Source organism: Athene cunicularia (genome assembly GCF_003259725.1).
Source record: "Athene cunicularia isolate RWA chromosome 4 unlocalized genomic scaffold, athCun1 chr4_part1, whole genome shotgun sequence".
NCBI classification, from domain to species: domain Eukaryota; kingdom Metazoa; phylum Chordata; class Aves; order Strigiformes; family Strigidae; genus Athene; species Athene cunicularia.
Genome location: NW_020799098.1, coordinates 29,358,838 through 29,371,210, shown reverse-complemented (window position 1 = coordinate 29,371,210; position 12,373 = coordinate 29,358,838). Strand labels below are relative to the sequence as shown.

Sequence of the window (12,373 nt, the reverse complement as noted above, 5' to 3'; positions counted from 1 at the left end):
AGACACTGGTTAACTCACCTCTGCTCAGTTCCTGGGCAAAAATACCAGTATATGGTAGGGGCTGGGAATCCAGCTGCTACACATTGGAGAATACCATTGCTAAGTATATCCAGAGTGAGAATCTCTGGTTTTGCTGCAATAAACAAAAACGAGAGTCACACATTAGGGGAACACAGAATTTGCATGCCACTTGCTCTTCACTCCAGCAATTTATGTGCATCATCGTCTGTGGAACTCCTCAGGTGAACAGAGCTTTGCATGTTCAAGGGCCTCAGGGTCTGAAATGGTGTCCTACTAGCACTGACCATCTCTGAAAATATCAGTTCTTACACTGTACGCTTGGGCTGGATTTCAGAAGAATACCTTATCTTCACCAAGTATTTGGTCTGATGGAAGATCCTAAACCAGCAAAGCTTAGACAACCCAAAGAAGTGTGTGCTTGGAACAACACTGCAGTTCCCATTCCTGCACAGCGTGACTTTATGTTGCCTCTAAAAAGGACAGTTTCTTCACAGTTACAAGCATACTAAATCTGTCAAACCACATCCCTCTTACATCTGCCTTGTGTATTAAATATTACCACCGCAGCCAGAAAAGGAACTACAGTGCAAGGGAACCAGTGCAGACCTCCCCATCCCTGCAAAGGATGTATGTCTCTCTCTGATACTGCTACTGAAACGCCTGACTGCCTGACTCTCTGAAACCCTGCACATAGAAGAAGTTAGTATTTGGCTGAATGTATTAGCTTTCCAAATGATAATTTGTGATTGCTTTGGTAGTTTAGAAAGCAATTCAGCCAGCCGATGCCTCCTGCCATGTTCTGCAGTTGGTTCAAGGAGCTACTGTTTCAGGTACGGCAGGAAACCAGAGCAATCAGACAGACTTTACAGTCATAAGTGCAATATCACAGGCTTCAAACAAGGGTACCACCAACACAGCAACATGGTTTTCTTGGTGAAACTTGAATTAGATGCCTTATTTCCCACAACTACCTTAGCTTCCTTGCAAAATCACCCAAAAAGAAGTTAATGGAAAAACCACGCTATACTGCAATGATGCCACTCACCTGACAGGTACAAGTTAAGAGTTTATTATCAGTTAATACTTTACAGAAATGTAAGATGAACTTCTAATATTCTAGAAAGTAGTGAAGCTACATAGACTACAGTAGGAAAATGCAGACTTATTTCAGATAAAATCCACGTACAAAGACTGCACGGTGTTAGTTTTTAATGAATATTCTACTTGCTGATTAAATTAGAGGCAATAAAGCACACGTATATTCTCAATCACATAGCATCTCCTCATGACTCACGCTACAAGAACCAAATGTTCTTTCATTTCTAAATCCGCATGTTGTGTTTTATGCAAACGACCAAGAACCAAACATTGTTGCAAAATGTTGAGATGGGTTTTCAGCATTACTCATTTGGTGAGGAACTTTTTGAGAGCACACAGCATCTCACCCAGCCTCAGTGTTCATGGAATACACGTAACTCACATTTCAAAACTCGTATCAAAATGGTTGGATTGCAAAATTGTAATTCACTAATCTACCACCCTTGTGCAATTTTAGGTATCTGCAATTTTTTAGGCTACATTACAACACAGTGTAACTCAAGAAATGAGAGAAATGAAAAGTCAAATGTAAGAGGAATATGAACATTAAGCCCCAGAAAAAATATGGTGCCAGAGTTGGGTTGCATCTACCATCTTCTGACTTTGAGTGATGAAACAAAAATGTCCACGTTAGTAAAAACCTCGTGCAATAAAAGCTGTCCACATGGCCATGAGTCCACCCTGCAGCAACGGAGGGTGACAACAGGCTGCACAGGGTTAACACACATCCAGCAGCCCGGGCAGAGTGGTCCCGCCCTGGGGCCACGAGAAGCAGAGCTGACCCCAGAGCAGCTCCACCAGCGATATGCCTGATGAAGTGCTTTGATGTGGTGGGGACTGAGGTGGCTGATACTGCCGTGCCTGGGGACTGAGGTGGCTGATACTGCCGTGCCTGGGCCCTGGGCCCCTGGACCTTGTTTGCCAGCTCAGACCGCCCACATGTCTCAGCACCTGCACCCCTTTCTAGCACCCAGAGCATCTTCCTAACCCACCAGCCTAGGTGCTCCAAGGGATGCTGGAGGAAAGACGGAATGGATTTTGCAAACAGATGCCAAGTTGTCACTGAGCATCTTCTTTTTAAGAGATTTTACTGTGCTAGATTTTATAACTTTCACTGTCTAATTATCCCTGTTATCAGACAGGCTCTTAATGACTTTGCTTGCTGTTTTGGCTTTAACCCTTTAAATATTTAATGTTTCATTACACTGCTTGGGATATTGCATATTGCCTTCCATAATCAGTCATCAGATGTCTTAAAACTTCTAATTTCACTACATTTATTAACAGCTTTTCAGCTTTTATTAATGTTGATTCTGAATATATCAAAGATGATTTATAAGAGGTCAGTCCTATTTTAATTCAACACTCTGTATAATAATGTGCATTTAATTGCTTTCTATTACCAATTTCCTTTTCTTCATTGTTAACAAAGTATATGTCTATAAAGTAACACTTAATAGGTACTGTCTGTTATTGCAGTCAAAGAGAGAGGGACCTCCTCCTGAAGCTATGTTTTCTGGACTGGAACAAATCTTTTCATAACATCACAGTGACTCCTCATTTGTTCACTGCATAGTCTAGTGACAGGAAAACCACTGAGCTTGGCTTCATGTGATCTATAATACTGTGACCAGTTTTCTCTTTGCAGCATGAGCCCCAACTGCACAGATAGTATTTTGTTGACTATAATTAAGCCCAGAAATTATTTTGCACTAAACTCAGGTACTACTTAAAAGATTCCTCTACTAATTGCGATACGCACCGTACCTTGCCACTCTGGAGATTTCTACAATTTCTTAATTGTAACTCAGTTCAGCATGCTGCTTGTCAAGTTGTAATTTTCCTTTTGGCTCCTAATTTCAGAGCTCCTTCTTTACTTACATTATGTCACATTTATTATGAATTACTACTTTTTTTTTTTTAAAGCAATTTAGTATTGTTTCAGATTAGCATATGCAATTGCTAAATGTTTAAATCCAAGGCAAGTATTTCTGCACTGGATCTTCTGTACATGAAGCCTTTCAGCAAATGCTTCAGCACTGATTTTTGTTTATGTGAAGACATTCTCCTGATTATGAATCCTGTTTTGCCTGTTTGATTACTTTCTGCTGATTACTTGCCCAAGCCAGACGTGTAAACATCACGAGCTACATCCCAGCAATTTATGCAAAATCCCTGCTGACAACAATGTCAGGTCAGGACACACCATTAGATCAGGATCTGACCCACCCACATTTGACTCACCTTTGGCAGTTACTCTGCTATGTCAAATAATATGGTATGTTGTCATGCAGTTTGTGTTTCATACCTAAATGATGAGCATTTTACAAGCCATTGAAAACAGGTTATTTGTCTTAAAAACAAACCCCTAGAAGGATCAATCCATTTCATCTCCTCTTTTCCAAACAAAAATATATTTTCAGGAGCTTAGTCAAAATACCAAAAGAAACGTTTTTCTGAGTCAAGTGTGTCATGCTTGGGCAATGGCTGCAGTCAACCCAGGGCCAACAATGTGCATGGTAACACGAGCTCTATGAGACTGCTTAAATGCCCTCACTGCACCCCAAGACTGATTTTATTACTTACAAGACCACTAGTGGAAGCAAGAGGAAAGAAGACTTGAACACTACTGGTTGTATACACAAGCCATTAATAACTAAACTGTCTATGCTCCCTCTTGCCTTGGTCATCCTGCTTCACCATGCTCTTCCTAGTCTGGTTTCCCAACCACGATCCACAAGGTTTTTCAGCTTTTATCATGGAGCGTGTTTCTCAGAAGTGGCAACATGGAGCTCTGCACCAAGAACTGACACCTGATGGTCACAAAATTGTGTTGATTTTTTTTTTCTTTTTAGTTCTTCTGCCTAGACTGCTCCCAAGCAGCCTGCAGAGCCTGGGAGAGCTGGGAGGACCATGAACAGCCCCTCACTCCAAGCACACATATGATGCTGCAAGTCAGAAAACATCATCCAGTGAACTGACACTCATGTGAACTGACAGTTCCACTGGCAACCTGCAATTTCTTCCATTGTTTCCCAGAAATTAAACTTCTGGCTCAACAATTTGCTCTGCTCATCTGTAAAATAGTAGAATTATCCCTCGTGACAGTAAACCACACTCATCCACAAAGGACATCTGAGGTCGCCAGCGGCTTCACCTCAGAAATCACAGCTAGGAAACAAAAAAGACACAAGAATACAAATGACAGCATTCACTGATGAAGGGAAAAATGCCATGTTCTGAAAGGAACCCAAGATGACATTGCTAGACCCATAGTATGGCATTTGTAATAGTGACACTACAAATGTTGAACTTCAGTGGTAAATGAGAATTCAGGAATTAGTATCTAGGATTTTGTGCATTTGTCTCAACAGTCCTCTGCATAAACCTATGCCTGGAAAAGGACACACTGCTGCTAAAACAGAGCAGCAACACATAATAACTGTATTTGCAGCATTTACTCATTTTCTATACAGTTCCTCCTGCTGGGCTTGAAGGCATCATTATCTACCACACCTTAGTTTCTCCAGTTTGCCAGCAGTTCCCTCCTGGTTTAATTTTCCTTAAGTATGGCCTTTAGTAGCTGCCAATATTTGTCTGCTGAGAGTATGAAATTCTCTAATAGGATGGTTCTTCTAAGGACAGGATTTCCTGAAGGTTTCATTGAATTCATTTTGAAGTTTATCTTTTGTCTTGAAGAACTTTGTAACTGCTCTTTTTTAACAAGCATGTCCCAAAGAGAACTGCACAAGTGTTTGTAAAGTTATGCAAATTTCTCTAAAACAATGGTGATCTATATTATAATACAGAAGTATTTAGATGCCAAAGGCACAAGTGAATAATTCTCCCGACAAACTTTCAAACTCTACATCCAACTCAAACAAATTAAAGACAGTTAATAGCTTAACTTGGCTGCCAAAAATACAAATTATAACTCTGTATATCCTGCTCCACCTTAAATTATCACAGGTTTATGATACACGGTTATTTTTGAGATTGTGTTTCCAGGTGCTACAGTTTTTTCCTGGATAAAGCACCTATCTGGTAACCTCTGGAATATGTTCACTAGAATGTAAGGTCACACTGGATAGTAGGTCGATTTGTGTAAGTACTCTGTACTTTTGTATCTTGACTTTTAAATAGTTTTCCAGCATGTGCTTCATTTCAGAAAGCCTCTCATATGCTGAATGATACTGTGACATCTTGTGCATACATTATGTTGTATAAAATACAATGACTGTGATAATGAAATATTTCAAACTGTTCACTTTACTTACTTTTCACATAGACATTAAATGTTACAGAGGAGCTGGCATCAGAATTGGACACAAAAAATGTGTAAATGCCTCCTTCTGTTCCTTTTAATCGGGTAAGGTGAAGTTCACTTGTATAACTGTAAAGAAAAATTAAGCATTACTGATGCTTGCAACTTGCAGTGAACAGGCAATTGCTACATGGAAGATGAGTGACTTACTAGCATGCAGTCTTCTTCTGCACACATTGTCCATACAGACACTTTTATCTTGCATTACGACCGCCCTTGCACTACAGCGTCCCAAGGTTTTGCCACTTCTAACATCCAGATGTGTGCCCAAGTGACAGCTCAGCACCAGGCTCAGACGCTGAGCACACACCACCACCTGCTCCTTTTCTCACCAAGCAGGGAACCCAGATACATAACCCAGGCCACACATGTGTCGTGGTTTAATCCCAGCCAGCAACTAATTACCACGTTACTGTGGTAAACTACATGTCCTACAAGGTCTTTTATAATCACAATTTTCTCACCATCTCCATTTTCCTCTTTCAGAGCAGACTCTAGTTCCAGAGAGTAAAATCAATAGCACTTACAGTCATTTATGTTACCTGTTATTGCCCACAGTCTTGAACTTGACATAATGGTCCGATGAATTCTGTAATGTTTCATTCATGTACATCCAGACTTCTTCCTTCGGTTTTGGATATGCCTCATATTCAACTGTTAAATTTCCATTCTGTCCTGCATTTATATCTATTGTGGTATTCATTGTTGCAAACAAACGGACAAATCCTTTAGCTGATGGCCATAAGAAGAGAAGTAATTTCAGAACCATTTAGAACACTGTCAGTACTCTAACCACAGTTACGACTACTACAAGATCAGTGATCAAACATCCAACTGTGAAACAGGAAACCTCATCTACAAAGCAGAACTTGAGCTCTCACCTGCCAAAACCAAGGCCACTAACTATATATAGCAATGAGGCACAGGACTTAAAGCAGCCTTAAGTGCCTTAACAGAAATAATCCCATCTTCTGGTGATAAATACCCCCAATTTGCTTTTGGAAAAATGCAAGCACATGTTTGATTATACTCAAGTATTTATATTTTTCTAAAAATCAGAGTCACTAACTGGATGGTACAAAAGAAACACTATGAAGAAAGCAAGATATATTGATCATTTATGACAATATACTAGAGTATTTAAGGTTTCTTTGTCAAGTGTAATTAAGAACGACATTACAAATGAAGCCATTAAAAACTGTAATTAGAGAAAAATGTGCTAAGTCCACATGCCTGGATACGAACTGTCTTAAACTATGGCATTTCTGTTCATCTACTGATGGGTCTTAATCTCTTATTTGGCAGACTGCATTTATCATTGTGCAGTTCCTTTCCAAAATATCATGTGGAGCAGTATCTTTACCGCAGTGGTTTTAATTTCATTAATAAACTCATCAGCTTCAGGATTATTCACTTTGAAAAGACAAATTTTTCAGTCCTATTACACAAATTCATATGGGAATTATCAGTTTGACAGGCAGATTGCAATTACAAGGAAACACATTTACTGAGAGAGCTTGAATTTAGACCAAAAGTCAATCTCAGATCTCTGCTTCTTCCCACTTTATAGTAATCAAACTGCTGTGGCCAGCTGGGCACCTGAGCTTGGGAAAACCAGAGCCAGTGGGGCTTGGTGAAAGCATATGGAGCTGCCAGAGCACTTGACAGATGCTTTGGAAAAGAAAGGATGAAGTAAACTCACAGCAGGCAGGTACACTAAAATGCTCTCCATCATTAGAAAGAGAAAATGGTTTTAAATCTGGAAACTGAAGATTCTTAGTTCCTTTGCAGAGCTTTTTTCTATTTTCTGTATAAACACAGGAACTCCTATGCAGCCTAGATTCAAAATCAGACCCAAGAACCTGCAAATAAAATTTTATGATTCTGCTATCAGTCCCTGAACTGCAGTTCTAGAAACTGTTTACAGTTAGATAAACTGTTTAAAAAAAGTAGTTAGGAAATTTACAAAAAATTCCCTTTTTTTTCTTGTAAACTTTTGGCTAACATTAAAGCCACATTGATTTGGGATCTGATATAATACCAGGATCTCTCCAGTACATGCCATGCACCACTTCCCAGGACCCTGGGAGCTGGCACAGTTCAGGAAAATACAGTCAGTTTGACAATGAATGGTGAAAGGCATGCAGGAGACAGAATTTATTTTAAGTCAAATTTGAGAGGATGAGGAGAAAAAAGTATCTCGGAAAGATTTCAGCTTTTCTCTAGCATTTTTTATTAAATACAAACTTTGCACTTTACTAAATACAAGCTTGTTATTTTATTGTCTATTTTTCATAACGCCGTGCTTTATTTTAGTCCCCAGACCTTCCAAAGTCAATCCTTTTTAAAGCCACATTTGCATATGTAGTAGTCCTAAGAATTTCTGTAGTTAAGAACTTCCCTCCTCTTATAATAAAAGCTTTCATATTGTTTTCCTTGGGGAAAAGATTTTCTTTCATACTTCACAATGATTCACTCTTTTACATATGAATTTAGTCTCTCCTATAAAAAAAGGAGGGTGTTATGAGCTCTACTCTCTTGAATGGTGGAGCAAGGTTAAGGGCACTCAAACCTCTGCCACTCTGCTGAAAATCTGACCTGCATATGTCAAACACTTCCTTTAAGTTCCCAGGGAAAGAAAAATAAGCAATGCTGCAGGAGTATCTGTGCAACAGAAAACAAGATTTGAAAAGGAAAGAGGATCCAAGGCTACACTTTCCTCAGTTACTACACCCTTGAACAGTAAAGAACTGAAACAGTTGTAGCCAACTACACAAACTTCTTCAGAATTATCTTATTAACTACATCAACATGTGCTTCATTTATCAAATTAGCAGGTTTCAGCAGCTTTAAAGTTCAAAAGGCACTGTGTGTCACCCAAGTTAATATATAGGAGACTCTAAGCAAGTCTGTTATTAAACAAGAGGAGGGAGGCAGTTCACTCACTGTTAAGGGACACGATTCAAAACCTGTGGAAGTGCTGGATGATGAGCTCTGGAACAATTTCATGCTGTCTATGCACACTTCAATGTTCCTTACAGCATTATTTTAAATAGAGGTACATATATAGTGTCTATGTAAAAAACATAGACATACCACTATCAGCAAAATTTCCTGTGCTTGGAAGGCAGGTATTAAAGATACGCTTTGTGCTTGTGCTGCCAAATTACTTAAGTGTAGGGATAGTACCAGGCAAAGGTAAATTACTTGCTTCATTAAGACTGGATTAAATTTAAAATTAAACCAGAAAGGATGAGACAAACCAAAGAGATGGAAACATTGTTAGGTGGTTGTTCTAGTATCACATTCTAATAACGTGCAAAGGGGTATAGAAATTAAAGTAGTCATACACACCACAACACTTCCTGAGCTATCCCATATGGTACCAGTCAGCAATAACCTTTTAATAAAGCAGCCTCACTCACTGAGGTTTGGGGAAAAGGAGAGAGATGGAAAGGAAGGCTCTCCTGTGTTCTCACTTTCCACCTCCCGCTCTTAGAAATGTTAAGATTTCTATGAGAACTATTTACCTAGTGCTTTCAAGGTTACTGTGGCATTGGTTTTTCCAAAAGGGTTTTCTGCTTGGCATGTGAATTCTCCAGAATCATTAACTCCCACTGAACGGATGTTCAATGTTAATTTCCTTTCATATCCATAATCACCCAAATTTCTGCTTTTGCTTGTAACAATCTGTTGGTAAAAAACAATTAACATCTAAAACACTGTGTATGCAGCATCTTTCCTAGATAAATTAAAAATAGAAGTAATTATAACTTTGCTATATTAATATTCATTGCTTTAAACCGGAATAATAACCCAGGACGAGAAACCTGTCACTAGAATCTCTCCATGCAAAACAAGTGTGTGATCAGCTGTCTTTGGGAGATAATGTCCTCTCCTAAGTCCTATCCCATCCTCTTATTCTTTATTTTTATTCTCCTCAAGCTTCGCTGTAAAGCAAGAGAGCATGTGTGTGTGTGTCTGTCTGTCGGTTTACCTGCCCCGAGAGCACCAAATGGGAGAGACCAGACCTAGTCACAAAGCTGAAACTAATTTCTTCAAATGTTTCAATCATATGAAGAAAAGGGTGTTGTGCCCAAGGTCAAACTCAGCTCACTCTGGATAAATTTTTAATGCTGATAAAGGTGAGGAACCAACAGAAGGTTTTATTTGCACTAACGTTTCCAGTTGTAGGGCTTGATACAAAATGATCACCAAGTCTTGACTTTCCTAATGCCCAGAAGCTGAAGCTATTGTAAAAGTGCTTGAATGTGAATGACAAGAGAAAATTTAAGGTGCTGGAACTTCATTTTGAACTGGGTTGCTCTATGCCCCAAGTCCATGGCAAGTCCTAATTGCAGACATACTGCAGAGAGACCTGCTGGCAGCAGGTTTTACACAGCATCCTTCCTCTGGTACCTGCTCTTATTCCTGGTCTATAGCAATCTAGATTTATTAATCTTAAAGGCAATTGGAAACTTCATTCTCTTTTCAAAGCACTAAGTATATCATGACTCTATGCCTATGTATGCATAGAAAAATAAATGCTTTGAGGTATTGACTTCAGTTTCTGTGAGAACGCTTGGTGTGGTTGGAAAGACTGTTAAATTCACATTGATTAATCCAAATGCAGGCCTGTACTTGTTATGATTTTCTAGTAGAATAATTTCACTTCTTGAAGGTTCCAAGAGCTTCTAGATAAATCTAATCTTCTCAACACAATTTTGATTCATCTTGAGATGTAATAATCACAAATAGAAGTTTGTTTTGTATGGATCTGCTTGCTTATAACAAGTCATCTAATTTTCAAAAGTGGTGATAACTTCAGTTATGCAAGGACTGAGGTTTTGGGGTTTTTTCCTCTCACCTATTGAGGACAAAATGTAATTCTGCATCTATTTAAACGTGATTTTATGTATTGTATATCCGTACAAAATTTAATTTAACCGTCAGTATTTAAAAGATAGCATCTCCTGCTATCTATCAGAAAGGACAGAAAGGTCAAACTTATTTGGTCAAAAATATTTTCCTCGTGGCTTTTACTCATGAACTGAAAAGTGGTAAAGCACAAAAACTTAAGGGAAGGCCCTAATTTCTCCACACTCTAACAAAGAAAAGGGAGAGGAAACGAGAGAAGAAATGAAGTTTCTCAGATGAAGGACTTGCAGTTGACCTTGGCACAGGACCAAAAGCCCCATCTGCATGTCCCACACTGCCTTCATGTCACTTAGACCTCCTCAGTCTTCAGAGCTGCGAGGCAGGATTTCTGGAGCAGCAAGCACTTAGCAAGAACAGCTTTGCCAGAGCTGTCGGATTAGCTAAGCATGCTATGGCCAGCCTCAGGGAATGGGACTCCTGTGCGCTATCTGCCTGAGGAGATGTGATTTATCCAAACATCACAGCATCACAGAAGCATTTTATTCCATACACACATGGCCTGTGAATTACATATTCTGGTCACTGCCACTAGCATCAAAAGACCATCCAATTAGCATGGGAACATACATGGCAGGAGTTACTACGAGGTCTTCACAAGCGTTTTTAATTAATTTAAATTTCAAGGTATACCCAGAAGACCAAGAAGTGGCCTTAAAAATCCCAGAGCCTGCTGCTCATTTCAAAGGCAGAGCTGGCAGAACACTGACCAGGGGAGGGGATCTCTCTGCCCCTCATCTGAAGAATAGCTGTGCTGCCTGTAACTAACTCTCCTGGAGCACTTAGCCTGCCAATAATTTAATTCAGTGATGCCAGGCAGTAACTTCATCTATCACTACAGACAGAAGCCAGTTCACTGGTTCATTTTTCAGAACTTCCTCAGTTAGTGAGGCACACCATGTAATTTAAATGAATTAATCATTCCTACGAATGCTTACTACTATTCCTGTCACACACAATCCCATGCTAATTAGCAGGTATTTTACTGTTAATGATAACGACTAGAATATGTAATTTGCAGTCCATGTGTTGATATTTGCAGCTCCCATTGATTGCAATGTGATATGTAGGCACTCCGTGCTTCTGTATTTAGGCAGCCCAACAGAAGTCACCTAAATTTCACACTGAAGAGCCAAACTTTAATTTCTGTTTAGGAAGAGAAGCCCATGCAGATGCTTTTCCTCTCAGCAATCCACATAGGCACGGGACAGCTGTTGCTGGCCCCTCACCGGTCTGTGGGATGCATTACTTTTGGGAATACATCAAATCCAAACCTATAAAGGATCAGGTATCCAAGACAAGCACATGAATGTCTACAGAGAATTTGTGTACTGTGCTGAGGCATATGTGATACAATTAAATTAACTCACCCCATTTTTCTGAGAAATCCAACTAGCTTGTACACTGCTATCCACATCTGTGATTATGCATGTAACTTCAAATTCTTCCCCTTCTTTGAGTAGCTCATAGCTTTTGGATAAGGTGATGACAGGAAGAGTTTTGTGAACTGAAAAACAATTTAGAAATGCATTACTTTTCATTAGCTTCAGAGATTCCAAGGGGGGATAAAAATCAACAGTCATTAACTTTCCAATAAAATTTCAGGCCTCCAAGAGGTATTCAAATTTCTTAAACGTATTACACAGTTGTTTCTTTACAACAAGCATGTTTCTGCTTCAATCTCCCTTCAAATTACACTTGAAGTTAGACAATACTTGTCAGAGCATAGCAACTTGCATGAAGGAACTTAGTGATGTTGAACCATCAATGAGATGATTCATTCCATGACAGTGATTAAAAAGTTGTACTTTGGAACCAAAAACCAAAAATTTACTACAGCACAGTAATTACAAAAATGAGGACCAGCCACTGAATAACGCAATCTAGCATTAACTGCAACTATTAATTACAAAATACTACAGCAGACAGGAAGTACTGTTTGACAGGTCCCTGAAAAGCCCCTGATGGACAGGTACAGCTCAAGGACTTCAGCAT

General features: G+C 39.3%; 1 protein-coding gene across 1 annotated transcript in view; it reads right to left on the bottom strand.

Moving 5' to 3' along the window:
• KIT (KIT proto-oncogene receptor tyrosine kinase) overlaps positions 1-12,373 on the bottom strand; it is a 122,887-nt gene that overhangs the window by 18,024 nt on the left and 92,490 nt on the right. Inside the window, exons 4-8 of the mRNA XM_026846979.1 lie at positions 11,749-11,885; positions 8,974-9,133; positions 5,986-6,175; positions 5,397-5,512; positions 19-133 (exon numbers count right to left, since the gene is read on the bottom strand). Coding sequence (XP_026702780.1) covers positions 19-133; positions 5,397-5,512; positions 5,986-6,175; positions 8,974-9,133; positions 11,749-11,885 — 718 coding nt within the window. The remainder of the gene's footprint in view (positions 1-18; positions 134-5,396; positions 5,513-5,985; positions 6,176-8,973; positions 9,134-11,748; positions 11,886-12,373) is intronic.